This window comes from Eubalaena glacialis, chromosome 7, assembly GCF_028564815.1.
Source record: "Eubalaena glacialis isolate mEubGla1 chromosome 7, mEubGla1.1.hap2.+ XY, whole genome shotgun sequence".
Lineage (NCBI taxonomy): Eukaryota > Metazoa > Chordata > Mammalia > Artiodactyla > Balaenidae > Eubalaena > Eubalaena glacialis.
The window spans coordinates 36,032,068-36,048,686 of NC_083722.1; the positions used below are offsets into that span (position 1 = coordinate 36,032,068).

The 16,619-nt window shown below is 51.9% G+C and overlaps 1 protein-coding gene across 1 annotated transcript in view; it reads left to right on the forward strand.

Moving 5' to 3' along the window:
* The first annotated feature begins 2,329 nt into the window (after positions 1–2,329).
* Positions 2,330–16,619, forward strand: part of KCNK5 (potassium two pore domain channel subfamily K member 5) — a 36,587-nt gene continuing 22,297 nt past the window's right edge. The window contains exon 1 of the mRNA XM_061196274.1: positions 2,330–2,866. Coding sequence (XP_061052257.1) covers positions 2,681–2,866 — 186 coding nt within the window. The 5' untranslated portion in view covers positions 2,330–2,680. The remainder of the gene's footprint in view (positions 2,867–16,619) is intronic.

The following is a 16,619-nucleotide window of genomic DNA, read 5'->3' on the forward strand; positions in this document are numbered from 1 at the left end:
CAGTGGCTGCATCAATTTACATTCCTATCAACAGTGCACAGGGTTCCCTTTTATCCACATACTGGCCAACACTTGTTATTTGTTGTCTTTTTGATGATAGCCACTCTGACAGGTGTGAGGTGATATCTCACTGTGGTTTTGATTTGCATTTCTCTAATGATTAGTGATGTTAAGCATCTTTTCACGTACCTGTTGGCCATCTGTATGTCTTCTTTGGAACAATGTCTATTCAGATCCTCTGTCCACTTTTTAACTGAATTGTTTGTTTTTGTTGATATTGAATTGTATGAGTTCTTTATATATTTTGGATATTAACTCCAAATCAGATACATGATTTGCAAACATTTTCTTGATTCAAAAAGTTGCCTTTTCATTGTTGATGATCTCCTTTGCTGTGCAGAAACATTTTAGTTTGATGTAGTCCCACTTGTTTATTCTTGCTTTTGCTGCCTCGGCTTTTGGAGTCAGATCCAAAAAATTATGACCTGATGTCAAGGAGCTTACCACTTATGTCTTCTTCTAGGAGTTTTATGGTTTCAGGTCTTATATTCAAATCTTTAATCCATTTTGAGTTAATCTTTGTGTATGGTATAAGATAGTAGTCTAGTTTCATTCTTTTGCATGTGGCTGTCCAGTTTCCCCAACACTATTTATTGAAGAGACTATCCTTTCCCCATTGTATATTCTTGACTCCTTTGTTGTAAATTAATTGACCATGTTAATTTTGTGGGTTTATTTCTGGGCTCTCTTTTCTGTTCCATTGATTCATAAGTTGTTTTTAATGCCAATAATTTACTGTTTTGATTACTATAGCTTTGTAATATAGTTTGAAATCAGGAAGTGTGTTGCCTCCAGCTTTGTTCTTCTTTCTTAAGATTGCTTTGCCTATTCTGGGTCTTTTGTGGTTACATACAAATTTTAGGATTGTTCTATTTCTGTGGAAAATGCCATTGGAATTTCAGTAGGGATTGCATTGAATCTGGAGATTGCTTTCAGTACTACGGAAATTTTAACAATATTAATTGTTCCAATCCATGAGCACAGGATATCTTTCCATTTAACTGTGTCTTCTTCAGTTTCTTTCATCAATGTCTTACAGTTTTCAGTGTACATGTCTTTCACCCTATTGGTTAAGTTTACTCCTAGGTATTTTATTCTTTTTGATGCAATAAATAGAATTGTTTTCTTTATTTCCCTTTCTGATAGTTCATTATTAGTGTATGGAAACACAACATATTTTGTATATTGATTTTGTATCCTGCAACCTTACTAAATTTGTTAATTAGTTCTAGCAGTTTTTTGGTGGGATCTTTAGGGTTTTCTATATATAATATCATGTCATCTGCAAATAGGGACAATTTTACTTCTTTTTTTTCCAGTTTGGATGTCTTTTATTTCTTTTTCTTGCCTAAGTGCTCTGGTTAGGACTTCCATTGGGTGTGTGCTTTTGACAAATATGTTTTTGACAAATTCATAAATTTATTCACTCCATTGCACAAATGTTTGAGTGTTTGCTATATAACAAGCACTGGGGATATGTCATCAAACAATCCAGACTCCATCCCCCAGCTGTCATCATTTTAGTGTTTTATATTAGAGGAATTTATTGCCAGGAGGAAAATAAGACCAACAAGGGGGATAAGGAGTGTGTGTGTATGTGAGTGTGTGTGTTTATGTGTCTGGGGCAGGGTGTTTGCAATTTTAAATATGCTTGGGAGTATGAAAGACATCAAGTGTTTCCTGTAGAATTGCAGTGTGTTTGTGGGGAGGGATATGAACAGTGCTGTCTCTGACTGCTCTTTCTCAGATGTTCACCAGGGCAGGTGAGACTGGGGTGAGAGGAAGGAGTCACACTTTTGTGACTGGTTTAGTTCCTGATATCCTCTGACTTTTTCCAGTCCCTTTCTAATGTCCTTTCCCCAGTCTTACAGGAAGGTGTGTGAGACAGAAAGACTGAGAATCAAGCTTTCTTGGCAGAAACATCAATAAATGAAAATTGGCTTACAATGAAAATAACAATACCAATAACTTCCGGACCCCAGTCATTAGGTACACACTCATTTTAGTTAATACACCAGCACTAGTAAGAAACGTGAGTCCAAGAGACCACAACCCCTCCGGGCATGCGGGGCGCGTAGCCTACCCTGGCGGCGGCCCTGGGGAGCGAACATGGTCCGCAACTGGTTCCAGCGCGCACCTAGCGGTAACTCTGGGACCAGCCGCGGGGCCTGAACGGGGCGGGGCCTGCACGGGGGCGGGCCCTCAGCGGGCCCCTCCTCCACGGGCAGAGCGCAACAGGCCCGGGTTAAAGAGGCGCGCGGAGGCGGGCGCGGCGCACACTGTGTGGCGCGCAGAGAAGCGGCACACGTGTCTCCGGGAGTTCGGCCTTGGGTTCACCCAGCTGCTTCAGCCCCCGCGGTCCAGGGTGCGCCCTCGGCCCCCTTGGTGTCCGCCCACCTCTGGCCCGCGTGAGGAGGTCCCGCACGGTTCCCTGCGCTCGGTGGGCCAACTTGCAGGAGCAACTGTGTCGGTGGAGCGGCGCCGGGTTGAACGGGGCACTGCGCATGCGGAGCTCCAAATTCAAACAGCTGTTTCCAGAGGCTGAAGGGCGGGTGGGACCGGGAGCCGCTGGGGTTAGCGGAGGCATTCTCATTCTCCAGGAGGTGGCTTCTCGGGAGCCATGGTGGACCGGGGCCCTCTGCTCACCTCGGCCATCATCTTCTACCTGGCCATCGGGGCGGCGATCTTCGAGGTGCTGGAGGAGCCGCATTGGAAAGAGGCCAAGAAAAACTACTATACGCAGAAACTGCATCTGCTCAAGGAGTTCCCGTGCCTGGGCCAGGAGGGCCTGGACAAGATTCTGCAGGTGAGCTGGCGGTTTAGGAGTGCTGAAGGGGAGCGCCTCGCAGCTTTGGATGACCCTCACTCCCTGTGGGTGGTCCCGGGGTGACCGGAGAGGATGTCTCCCCATGAGTCTGACTGCTGGAATCTGCCGTTCACCCGTGGGCGCAGGAGTCTCCCACGCGCGCGGAGACTTTGGAACCCAGTTTGTCCGGAGGGAAGAACTTAGGCTTGACCCCCGGGTGAACCAGGGCCCGCAGTGGCTCGGTGTGGGTGTGCGGGTACCTCCCTGGTTGGAGGAGGCTATGGGGCGGATAAAGGCGTTTGTCTTCCCTTGGAGACGCTCCCAGAGTTCGGGAGACACGCCGGGTGCCACCTCCTCGCGTCTCTACCTCCCAGCTCCGGGGCCAAGTGCGGCACCCGGCCGGCTTTTTTCGGCTTTTCTTCACCAGCCCGGCGGAGTGGCGCGAGGCTCCCCTGCCCCCGCAGGGCTCGGGAGGGGGAGTCCGGGGCTCTGTCGGGCCTGAGCCCCCGGGATGCGGGCTGGTGGCTGGAATGCTGGGGACGCGCGCAGGCTTCCGGTAAAGCTTATCTCGCGGAGACATCCCCGAAGGGCTTGGAGTTCAACTTTGTGAAAGTAACAGGTTGAACAAAAGAACAACACCCGGAGAGTCCCTTTTCGGGGAACGGGGCGGGATGGGGGTGGGGCGGCGGGCAGAGAGGTTGTATAGAATGGGAGGTGGTGGGAGAGTTTCTCCTCCATGTTGGCATTGGTTCATATGCCCTATAGATGGCATTGATCTCACGTGGATAAACTGTGGGGCTTGTTTGGGGATCGAAGACCTCTACCCCAGTTTCTCGAAGGTTTTGGCCTCACCCATTCACGCTTCTTGGCCTGCAGTGATGGCCTCCCTCCAGTGGAACGACCAGACCTGGGTAAGAGCCCGTGAGGGCTCTAGGTTGTGAGGTGGAGTAGAGATACTGTCCAAGGTGTTACATTTCTCTTGGGGTAAAAGATGCCAGAAAGGAAGTTTGATGAGAAACAATATTTAAACTACTGCGGCTCTCCAATCCGTTATGGCTGTGTAGTTGTCTCTCATTTTTCTGGCCTCAACAGCCCGTATGTAAAATGGGAACAAATGTGAAGATATCTTGTCTGTGGTACCCCCTTTTTGTCCCCAAATCGACAGACATTCCCACAGGTGAGCATATAGGTGCCTGCTAGCAGCCGGGCAAATAAAGACTTGTCCTCTTAGGAGCCAGGGGAAGGGGAGGTTTAGGCCAGAAGGTTGGGTGTTGGATTTTAGTGGGGTCTCTCCTGTCCGGGAGCAGTTCCCAGGGCGGGGGGCCGTTGGTAGGTGAGGTTGGTGGGAGTATGAGCTTCAGAAGGGAGTGGGGTGGTTTCACTCCTGAGAGCATGAGTTCTGGGCAGCTCCGCCTTCCTTGGGATGGGTGTCTGCCCTGTGTGTGTGTGTGTTGGGGAGGGAGGGTCACTTTATAATTTCCCTTGAGGAAACAATTCCTCTGGAGAACGCGTTGTTGTTTACTTGGCTCCAGGGCTTTGTTTAGAGGGGGAAGAAGGCAGGCGGGGATGATAAAGAATCGAGCTGCCCTCGAAGTGTTTGCCTCTTTGCTGCTTCTCCGCTACTGCAGGGGAAGGAAGGAAAGAATTCAAGGCTGAATGTGGGAAAATAAACTTCAAAACATGAGGAGAAGGGAAAAGGAGGGGGGGTCGGGGTGAGGCAGCCGGGTGCAGCTGGTGGTTATAGCTTTGGAGGTTAGGCAGTTTTCTTAAGGTGTCTTAAGCTTTCTTAAGGAGAAAGCAAGATGCCTGCTATTTTGAGGTCCTTTTAAACCCGCCAGCGATTACCCCCCTAAAGCCGGCAGGTAGCTTTAGGAAAAGGATTTGGGCATCAGGCCAGTCTGATTTGGAGGTGATTATGGACAGGCCTGTCCCCATCCCCAGCCAACCTCTCAAGCCATCTGCAACTTGGCGAATCCCCTCCCTTCATAGGAAAAACCCCAGAAATGAGAATGGACCAGTGGAAGCATTTCGCTAGCATCACTTCCAGTCTGCAGAAACCTGCCTGGCTTTGCTTGCTGATCTGGGACTTGGGGCACTGCTTCAGGCCACAGGAAATTGGTTTAAGGAAAAATGAAAACTCAAAAATCTTCTTTCCCATCTGGCTGCTCCTGCATTTTCCACCGAGTTCTGTGTTTTATCAGGTTCTGAATAATCACCTTTGTAATCCTAAAAAAAGTTCCTCAGTTGGGAATTCCTGGGGTAGGGGCCCACCCCCGGGAAAAGCTGTTGGAAGGGGGTGGGGTGCAGCCTGGGTTGGGGTTTTTCTTAGAGTGGAAGTTGTGTGTGTACTTTCAAAGGCGTGAGAAAGAAGGTTAAGGCACCTTTCTTTAGATCTTTGGAAATAGTCCCTGAGTTGTCAGGTGCTTCCTCCCTGTTCATGCTGTGGTTGAACTGGGGCGGAGGCTGACTTTCAAAGGCTCAGCACCCCATTGGCCTCGGACCACGTGGTCGCCCCTCCTTCCTGCCTTCAGAACCATCCTGAACCCTTGCTCTCAAGACTGCTCATCCAGGTGTTGGTGACCCGCTCCCCCAGCCTCTTCCTAAATTGCAGAGGCTCCCACAAGGGGATTTGGCATTGACCAAGCGCCTAGCGTGTTGGGCGCTGTAGGCGGTAATCGGCATTTTATGAGAGAGGGCACAGGCTGGTTTTGCCATCCGACTTGGCCATTTACCCATCAGACCATTTACCTTTGCCTCTCTTTCCCCATCTGCAAAATGGGGGTGTGGTGAGGGTCAAGTAAAGTGGAAGCATTAGGCATTGGGTGTGTATAGGTGAAACTGAGGAGTGTGAGCCTCCCGCTGCTGCACACACTGAGGACACGTTGACTAGGGCAACTTGCTAGGTGCTTTACCTGCATTAGTCGGGTACTCTTTACAGCACCCTTACGTGTTCAGGTAAGGAAACCGAAGCTCAGGGGAGTTACCAGGAGGGCACAGGCTGGGGTAGGACCCAGGCAGTCTGCCTCCAGAGCCTGCTTCTCGTACACCCTTGCCCTCCCCCTTAGGCATATGAAGCTGTTGAACGGTTGGTCTGTCAGTGAGCTTAGTAAATTGGTTCAGCTGGACTCTGGTCTGCTGGGAAATTCTCTTTTCTCTTTCCCCTAGAACAGGCCTGGGCACGCAGGCGTCTCCTGTGTTGTGCCTGGCTGAGCCAGCACCTCCTCCCTTACTGAAATAAGCAGCAGGCCACCCCACCCCACTTCTCCTTTCGGGGTGTGGTAGGGGTCGCCCCAAGCCCTGCCTTTCGCTGGCACACCCCATCCCTAATTGGGTTTTCTTAGACTGCTCATGTAGCTGACCCGTTCCCGGAAGCCTTTTGGATCCTGCTGGCCTCTAACCTGCATTGTCCTATTCTGAGGTTTTCCATGTGTGCCAGACCTCTCTCCTTTTATTTTCTGGGCCCTTCGTACTCCCCTACACATGTTCCAGTGCATAGTAATAAGGCTAATTCCAATTTTGAGGTTCTGACATCCTGTTATTAACACCAATCCTCCTCCTAAAATTAAAAAAAATATAACTATGGATCATGTAGTAAAATTACATCTGACCAATATGCTCATACTGGGCACATGACTTGAATTTTGGGGGGAACCGAGGGTTAACATGAAAACCTCTTTTGTTTCAAACCTTGCTGGAAATTGGAAAGCGCACTGGTCCACTTAACTGCCTTTGTGTGTAAAGGGAACACAATAGATCTTTTGATTATCCAGAATCACGGAGGCCTCTGGGTCATTCATTTGAAATTGAACTCTCACTGTCTAGGACTGCAGAAATGGAAAGTGGAGAAGTTGGATTTTTGAAAGGAAATAGAAGAAAGACGTTCCTTCCTAAAGGCTCATTTTCTTATTTATGTTCCGCTCAAAGTTGAGGGCAGCCAAAACAAAAAAATTCTCAAATCGATAAATCTGCTTTAGTTAACTACGCTGGTTAGTTTTAACAGTTAAGGTGAATTTTTATTGAATCGTTTTGAGTTTTACTAGAGTCCTTAGGATGATTACAGATGGCACGGTAATAGAGGCTTATTGAGGGTAGAGATTAGCAAGTGTTGAAATGTTCTAGTGGGGGTCGGGGGAGTCCTATAGGAGGGGGTGTAAGGGAGGTGATGACTGCTGCTTCTAAGTATTTTCCTCAGGTTTTGCTCTATTTATAGTCTGGCGTTTAAAAGAAACACAATCCTCTGGTTTTGGATGCTGTGCTTGGCTGGCTCTGACCTCAGGCCAAGAGCTTTCATCTTGAACTTGGTTGTTTGCTGTTAGATTGGCCTCAGCCTCTGAACTCTTTATGTCTGTGGGGTGGGGGGAGTGGGGGGCAGGGAAGTACCAGGCTTTGGGGAACAGGGAAGCCGGGCTCCTGAGACAGAACCCCCAAGAGAGTCTTTGTACAAATTGAGATGCTAGATCTGAGTGGTACCTCAGGAACCACTTGATTGCCCTGAACTGGGGTGATATAGAGAGGTCAGGTGAGGTAGGCATGTGAAACAGGTTCACCTCCTGATGTTCCTTTTGGGGAGTGGAGAAGGTAGAGGTGAATCCCCTTGGAGATTTTGCTGAGAGTCCCTCTGGACCCCTGGAATAAGTGGAGGAGCCCCGACCTGTCGGTCCTCCCCACAAGGGTGGGCTGACATGGATAAAAGGACGTGCTGCCCTCCGCAGGGGTCTTTGTCCACGTGCCACTTGCCTCGCTACTGCAGGCCCCTTCCTGTTGCTGAAAGAGTCACCATCCAAGCACTGGGTCATGCCGCCATATCACCCTCACAGGTTGCTTAGATCAGTGCTTGGCACGTGGCAAGGCTCACCACGCGTTAGCTGCTGCTACCACTCACCTCCTAGATGCCCCTACTATGTGATGGGGCCATCCACACACAAGTGTAGTGAGCATACAGTCAGGCAGACCTTCTTAGAGCAAGAGAAAGGTCAACTGACTTTTTTTTTTTTATTATAGTAAAAAATACGTAACAAAGTTTACCCTCTTCACCTTTTTTGAGTGCTGTTCAGTAGTGTTACGTATATTCACATTATTGTGAAACAGATCTCCAAAATTTTTTCAACTTGCAAAACTGAAACTCTAGACCTGTTAAACAACTCCCCTTTCCCCCTCTCCCCAGGCCCTGATAACTACCATTCTACTTTCTGTTTCCGTGAAGTTGACTACTTTAGGTATCTTATAAGTGGAATCATACAGTATTTGTCTTTTTGTGTAAAATGGTGCAACCACTACGGAAGACCGTAGAGAGGTTCCTTAAAAAATTAAAAATAGAACTACCATATGATCCAGCAATTCCACTTCTAGGTATATATCAGCCACCTTTTTAAAAAGCTAGAGAGAGAAGGGAAGATAAGATGGTGGATCTTTCTTCACCGCAGCCCTCAGGGAGGTGTAAAACTGCATGATGGTCCTGTACTGCAGCCAGGGGGCAGAGGGGTGAGGGCCAGATGACGAAGCTCTCTGGGTTTAGCCAAAGAATTTGAACTCACCAAATTTTTGCAATTTTCAAGTCGGGGAGTGAACAGCATTTCAGAAAGTTTCCTCTTCCTTCACAGCTGTTTGCAACTTAAAAGAAGTAGAGTAGTCTACTCTAAATTAACGGCTGTTTCTGTGGGCTGATCCTTTTACCCTATGGGTGTTCTGATAAGGATGCCTCCTTCCTTTCTCCTTCCAATGTGTTGGAGTGTGGGTCTTTCCCCCAAAGCCCACAGAGCTCACAGCACCTCCCCCAAAAGAGCCCACCCACACTCCCTCACACCCAGCTTGCAGTTAGGGTACCTCCATCTTCCTTCCATGAGCCCCTTGGGAGGTCCAGGTCTGGGTCCCCTCCATTTGATGACCTTCCCAGATTATACCTTTGTTGCTCCTTTAGGTAACAGTGGGGGTAGTGTGCTCCAGCTCTGTATAGCTGCCTGAGGCATCTCGGCTTTTTGTGAGCAGTTAATCTGGCCCCCAAACCTCAGAGACCTGGGCAAAGTTAGGGGATCACAGAGGGGTCCCTCCCTGCCAGCTGTCACTTCTGTGTGCACTGAAGCCTCAGAAATCAGGTGGGGCTTTAGCCCTCGGGAGCTCAGTCTAGCTGGGGAGAGAAACAGGGCCACAGTGGTGAAATGAGGAAAAATGTAGTCCTGGTGCCCAGTGATGGGTTGCATATGGTGAGGCTGGAGAGATGGACGAGGGTCAGAGGGCCTCAGAGGATTCGGTTCCTGTTTCCTGAGGCCTGTAGAACCCTGTGGCCTGTGGGGCATCTGGCTCTGAACAAAACATAGCCCCTGCCCTCAGAGAGCCCCTACTCTAGAGAAAGACAGGTGAGGAGCTTCTACCTGACGTTGGTAGGTACACCTGGAGGTTCCAAGCATGTACTGTTGAGAGATTAATTTCTGCTCTCGAACTTAAAGAAGGGGGAATTTGAGGCAGCCAGGAGGGATGAGTGGTGTGAGCTGCAGCCCCTGGGAGCTCTCTGCTGAGTACCTCCCACGCGCCAGGCTGGTTCTTTACCTGTTGAACCTGTCCTGTGGGTTAGGTGTTACTTCTCTGCCCATTGTCTAGGAAACCGAGGCCAGGGGGTTTGCCCAGGGCTACATGGCTAGCCAGAGGCTAAAATTCACCCTTCCTTGCAGAGCCTTGGGGCCTGACCAGGAGTGGAGGTAGAGCCAGGAGGTAGAAGTGATGGGAGTGGGCAGGGATTGGGGGCCGGAGGTGGGGGTGATTCCAGCTAACGGTTACTGAGCACTTGCTTCACCACAGGCAGTGGGAACTGTTTATGTGCATCGTTTCATAATCCTCACAGCAACCCTTTGCTGGAGGTACTCTTACCAGCACCACCTCAGGGCAGGAGCAACAGAATGGATGGTTCAAGTTCACTCATTTGCCCGAGGCTGTACAGCTAGGAAGTGGAAGAATGTGGATTTGAACCCAGAGCCCACACTCTGAACCATTCTGCTCGATGTGAGCCCGGAAAGGTGGCAAAAACAAGGAGCAAAGACCTAGAGGTGGGAAAGTGGTGTCTTCAGAGCCTTAGGTTGCATTGGGTGGTTCTCTGTGTGATTGGCTGATTACTTAGCCTTGGGGCCTTGAGCAAGTCAGTCTCCTAGTCTGTGAAATGGGACAATAGTTCAGTATTGCCCTCATGCCTGCAGAATCCACATAAACACATTTGACTGAGTGCCTGACACATGCAACTGGTGATTTGCTATGTGTTAGCTGTTCTCTGACACCCCATCTCTCTGGGGTCGGGGGTGGGGTGGTGCTGTTCCTGATGCCCAGTTCAAGCCCCACAGTATATTGAGCTCCCAATCTGGAGATGGAGACACAGATGATAAAACCCACCAAAACTCCTGGTGGAGTCCCCACCATTTTCCATTTCCTGCACATTCACCCACCCCCTCCCTCAGTGGAAGGTGTATTTCCTCTTCCCTTCCAGCAGAGCCCTGCTCCCTCCTCTGCAGAAAGGGGACAAGGCTTTCTCTGCTCAGTCCCGGCTTATCCCAGGCGTTTGTTAAACCTCTTCCCTTCCGGAGGATTCCTGGGTCCAGATGGCCTCATGGGTGTCGTCCCTGGAGGGTGGTCACACAGGATGTGGGGTCAGAGTTGTGCCCTCCCTGGGTCTAGACACCACCCATCTTCCCTCTCAATAGGCCCTTGCTGGCCAGGTCCCTTGGATTGGCTTTGAAGTGTCCATTCTGTTTTTCCCCTCCTAGCTAAATATTTGGGTTTCCTGCCGAACTATTTAGGCAGTATTGTGTACTTCTGGCTGTTGTCACCTCCCATGGCCACTGTAATCTGGCTAAGGTTCCCTAGCTGACACCTCCCATTAGGGAGAGGCTTGCCCCCAGGCTAGGCTAGAAGCTGTGCGGGGAGGGGCTTACCTGGGGGACAGGGCCAGCTTGGCTGTTCCTGTAGCCTGGTGGCTGGCCCTGTGGGTTGCCAGGGGTCTTGTAGGCCACAGCAGCTGGGGAGGACACAGCGGAGCCCCTCCCTTTGTCTGTGTGACCAGTGCTTGGGGCTGGAGCTGGGGCTGGGAAACCCTTATCTGAACCACTGTGCAGGGAAAAGCTGATTCTAACATGGATTCTGATTCTCCCCACAGTACTGGTTTGTGCTGTGTGACCCTGGTCAGATTTCACCTCTCTGGACTCTGCTTCTTGGGCGTAAGTTCAGCCTTTCATTCAAGAAGGCTTGGAGAGCCTGTTAAATTAGGCCCAGCTAGACTGCAGGAGCCCTGTGTGGGCAGGGCCATGTCTCCCTACCCAGTTCCTAGCTCAGTAAGTGACTTGCTCAGAACGTGTCTGTTGGGCCCCCGGGTGCCCAGCGGTGTGCCTGGCTCGGACGGGGAGGCCAAGAATCATGTGGACCTTTGGGTTGGAGTCTAGTCATGAGGGGCCCAGCCTCCTGCAAGGTCAAGGTGGTTACCTGGCTGAATTGAGCCAGGCCGGGCTCTGGCCCCAGAGAACAGAAGGGGAGTGGCTTTATCAAAATTTACGCCCATTTCCTCCTTCCAGCCGCATGAGGCGGGGCCAAGTTGCCTGGTGGTCAGCCACAGGCTTTAAAGTCACACCGCCTTTGCAAGCTGCACCCTGAGCCCCTGGCTTCATCAGAAAGTAGGAGTGATGGTATCTGTCTCTCTGGGCGCGAAGACCACAGCAGAACACAAGAGGAAGGCGCTCTCCGAGTTCACCTTTAAGACCAGCTCAAGGTTATCTTCTCCCTTTTGAGGGACTTTACAGAACAAACAGCTCTGCCTCTCTGGGTCTGTTCATCTCCAGGCGTCCCCTTACGCCTTTCCCCTGGGATGAACAAGGCCCGTCTGCGTGAGCACGCCTAGCAGGCCTGTCCTCCCCAGGGTAGGTGGTTTCTGCTTTCAAGGAACTTGAGAAAGAGCAGAGACCCAGTCCTTTGTGCAGATATTTACCAAGCACATGCCATGTGCCCAGGCCTGTTTTGAGACCTGCTGTAAGGAGGACGAGCCGCCCCTGCCTGTCAGGGAATGTCCTCAGACCACGTACCGCAGAAACCACGAGGGCACGCGGGGGTGGGGGAGGGGGAGGAGCAGGAGGAAGGCCAGGTTGTTTGTAGGGGAGAAGGGCATGTTCCTGGCCCTTGGGCATGACTGCAGCCTGCATGCATTAGGCCTTTTCTACCCCATGGCCCACCCCTTGGGGCAGAGCTGACTAGGGACGTTGGCACCAGGGGATGGAGCAGGAATGTTGCCTGCAGCACCTGGGTGACCTCTAACGGGCATGCAGATACCCAGGCTTTGCACCCTCCCCAGATCCCCACCCTTGGCCTTACCATGGGTCTCTGCAGACCCACTCACCTAAAGTGCCTTCTTGTGCCCTCTGTGAGGTCTGGCAGTGAAATGTCATCCCTTTTGCTCTATGGGAAAACAGGCCTGGTGAGAAGCTGGGACAGACTGTCTCTAGAACCAAGCTTAGGTTAAACTAGCTCTGCTTGCCCAGGTCCAGAGCCTTTCTTCGCCAAGCCGTTTGTTACCCTACCTCTAATCCCCTTTTGAACAGCCTTTAAATCAGAATCTTGATGTGTGTTAGGGTGCAGAGCACTTATTTCACTTACGCTAAACTGGCCTGATTTCCTAAATTGCCCCAGCACATCCTTTCCTTGAGTGCCAGCTTTCCCACCCACTAGTGAGTTTTTCTGAAATAAGAGGCAAAGGTTGAAATTGTGGTCAACCATAGGCTCAGAAAAAAGGATTTTTTCTGGGCCCTTCAGAGCCTGGGGCAGAAATAGTCTGATGCCTCCCCAGGGAGTTTCCCCATCACAGGACGCTGCTCCCCAAGTGTCTGAGCCCAAGGAGCTGTTGTTGGCTGGTTTCTTGGAGGCTGGCAGGGATGGGGGAGGAGAGTCAGGCTCTGGGTGCCGCTCCTGGCAGCAAATCATAAAATGTGAGGCTGAAGGGAGCTTAGTGGTTATCTAACTAGCCTCCCTTTACAGCCCTGGAGCCAAGGCCTAGACCTCGGGAGGTTATGTAACTTTTCCAAGGTTACTGTGCTCACCAGGGCCGGGGAAAGTACAGTAAAGGAGTAGGTAGAGCTAAGTGGGGCAGTTAGGGAAGGCTTCCTGGAAGCAGAGGCCACAGGAGGTGAAAGGTAGTCAGTTACTGCCACGGCAGTCAGGGATCCTGATAGAGTGAGATTGGGACCCTCGACTCAGAAAACCCTCCATGGCTTCTCCCCCAGACTCAGAGCCAAAGTCCTTGCAGCAGCCCAAGTGATTTGGACTCTGTTCCCTGTGTGGACTTGCCTCTGTCTGGAGCCCTACCCTTGATCCCAGCTACAGACAGGAGGCCATGCCCTGAGGGTGGGGAGGCGTTCTAAAACCCTGCACACTCACAGCAGGTTTCAACTTTTACCAAGAACTCAGGTCTATGTCCACTGATAACATAAGTCACCCTGCAGGTGGAGCAGAGGGAGGTGTCCCAGCAGTCAGACCACAGCAGTGACTGCAGCTGGCACCTGGTGAAGGAAAGGCAGGTGGGGTCCATCCCACACCCCGGGGACTCCCAGCAGTGGGACCATAGACAACATGGAAACTCATTTTGCAGATAAGGCAACTGAGGCGAATAAGTTAATTCAAGGTCACACAGCTAGTTAGTGGTCTGGACCCAGGCCTTCTGGGTCCAGAGCCAGAGCCCTGCCCCACTTAGACCCCGTGGCGTCCTAAATCAGCACTTGCTTTCCCCTGTGCTGGGCCACCAGCCCCTCCCAGAGACTGGGTTTTCTCCTTGGGCCCTGTTGGCTCCAGCTCCCCGGAAGTGGGCTGTGCATGCTTACTGACCCTTTGCTGAGAACTGCTCTCTTCAGCTTTTGTGGCTTCTGACACTGCTGTTTCCTGACCACAGTGGCCATATATAGGTTTGTTTGCTATTCTCAGTGTGAAAAGTTTTAAAGCAGGACAAACCTGCATTAGGTAAGTAGGTGCCGCAGCTCAGGGTGGAGGCCATCAGCTCCATCCCTGCCCTCCAGCCTGTTCCCCTGGCATCCTTACGGACCTGTCAGGCTCTGACCCTTCACTGCAGGATTTGTGGGTCAGGGGACCCAGAGACCGAGCTCTCGAGAAAGAATCAAAGACCTGGAGTAGTAAGGTGCAGTTTAATTTGCCTCTCGGCTATAGGGTTCCTGTCTGAGTCTGCACATTACCTGCTACCGCCCCAGCAGCTAAACCCACACTTGTGACACGTCCCTGACTTGGCTTCCCCAGGGCTAACCCCTAGCAGCGCTGTGGTCTGCACCTTGGGAGGGAACAGCTTTCGTCTTGCCTTTCTCCTGGGGTGTAAGCGCTGCTCAGATCTGCCTGCATGACTGGGGACAGACTGGCTATTTTGTAGCATGCTGAGGACCCCGGGGCAGGCCCTTCACGGACTTGAATGTTGATTTTTGGCTTGGGTGCTCCTTGAGTCTAATGCAAGGTTCTCGTTCCTCCCATGCCCCCGGGTACAGGATGGCACCTGTTCAGACCCACTGGAGGAGAAAGAGCGGCAGCCCCCTCCCCTCCCCATAGCTCCTGTTCAAATAAAACTCTTGTCTCCCGGGTCGAGGAATGCATCCTGGCCGTGTTGGCTTTGGAAGGGTGCCCTCCCCTCCTCAGCATCCCGCCCGCTTTGGAGCCGCGGGTGGAAGGGCTGCCTGTGGAAGGGCTGCCTCTGGCTGAGGGATAGTGCTGAGTGGGCTGAGCAGAGCACGCTGATGCAGTAATGTCTTGTCAGCACCCCCCGGGGAGCAGGAAAAGGGAGGGTGTCCTGATTATCAGCTTTTCAACACCCCATCCCCCAAACTCCAGCCGCAGCCCTGAGAGCTACTGATGAGTGGCCCAGGGACTGGGGATTGGAAGACAGAGCCAGGTCCTGGGCCTGGCTCAGCTGACTTGCTGTGTGACTAGGCCAGGTCACTGCCCCTCTCTGAGCCAGGGACTTGTTCACTAAGGCCAATTAGACTCTTAGCGCTAGCTGTATGCCCAGTGCTGGTTCAAGGTTGTGGGAATTATGAGACGTATCAGACATTATCCTTATCTTTGAGGTTGGGGCCGGGCCCTGCGGTGTATATGAGGGATTATTAAACAGGGGTGCAGCATGTTGTAGGGGACTCGTGTGCTCCAAGGTAGAAACGTTGCCATAGGCTGGGGCCGCCAGGGAAGGCTCCCCTGACCCTGGAGGTGGCCTTCTTTTGAGCCCCATCATTCTCTGGGCACCTCCTTCTCCCCCACGTCAGAGCACATTGCACTGGGGTTTGTGCCTTGTCTGCAGTCCTTCCCCCTCCCATGAGGCCCTCGACTGTGCCCCATTGGATCCCAAACCTCACACTGTGTAGGAGGGTAATGATTAATGAACATCCGAACCGTGAAGCTGTGTCTCTCTCTCCTTTGGCCTCTGTCCCACCAGCCCCCAAAATCCAAAGATAGGACTACCAGCGCCCACCTCCAATCTGGAAAACTCCTGCCCCGGGCCCTTCCATGGGGGCCATGCCTGGCCAGATTCTACCCCAACCCAGCAAGCACTCCGGGACGGCCCCCCACCCTGCTGTCCGTCACGTGCACGGGGCACATGAGTGGGGACACTCCGTCCTCTGTTGGGACAGGTCGATAGGTTGCCTGGGGAGGTGCGTCAGCGTCCCCCCTACCCTCCCACACCCCTGCCCCGGGCGTGCACCTGTCTGGACCCAGGGCTGGCTCCCCAGGGCTGGGGCAAGGCAACTTCCGAGTCATGAGGGGGCACTTTTGGGTCCTGCTCTAGGAAGTTTCTGTCTCCACGATGCCAGGGCTTCAGAGTTCATAGGTCTCAGTCTTGGCACGCCCTCTCTTTTTGGAATGCCCCAGGGCTGAGTGCTGCCTGTGGCCAGAGCCCCCATCTCTTCCACCAGCTCTGTGTTGGGGTCACTGTGTACGTGTCTTAAAATTTTCGCTTGCCAAAGCTGGTTTCCATCTGTGTACACACTCTCCGCTCCCGGCCACCGCTGCACTGCACACGCGTTGATCCCTGCTTATTGGGTGACCTGGTAGGCTCTGGCCTGTGGAGTGGGAGACCCTCAGACAGACCAGCAGGGGCACCTGCTGGGGCCCTGGGGCAGGGGTGGGTTCCCAGGGCTTCGATTTGGTGTTCTCAGTGGGGCTGAGCTATGAGCCAGACTTCAAGTGAGACAAAGACAAGACGGGGGTGAGGGCAGCGGGAGACTCTAGTTTCATGCGTGGTGCTGTGTTAGCGTTGAATAATTGAAACTCGACGTGAAAACAGAAGGCGGGCAGCGCTGAGCTGGAGGCAAGGTTATCGATGCCTTTTCTTTCTCTGCTTCCCTAGTTTTCCGAAATGCTGTTGTATTGCTTTTAAAGCAAAGAAATCGAATTTTCTGAAAGGGTAAGATGCATGCATATAGCGTCAGCCACTTCTACACTGGCTATTTTTAATGTGCGAGGTACACAAAGCACAAATAACATGGTTCTAACGGCGCATACTCCAAAAACTAGTGTCGCTTCTGAAATTGCTGAACAACGTGTTATTTTTCAGTTTAGCTGCCAGAGGGGTGGCTTCCTGGGCAGCAGTGCTGTTGAACACTTTTGAGGGGAAGGGTCTCAAAGACTGGGGAAACCAGGTGGGCTTTCGGTCTGCAGACCAAGAAGTTTGAGATTGGACACGATCTGATGGTCACCAAGAAGAGAGTGTGGTTCCCCGGGAGAGGCCTGGCAGAGCTGGGGGAGTCCC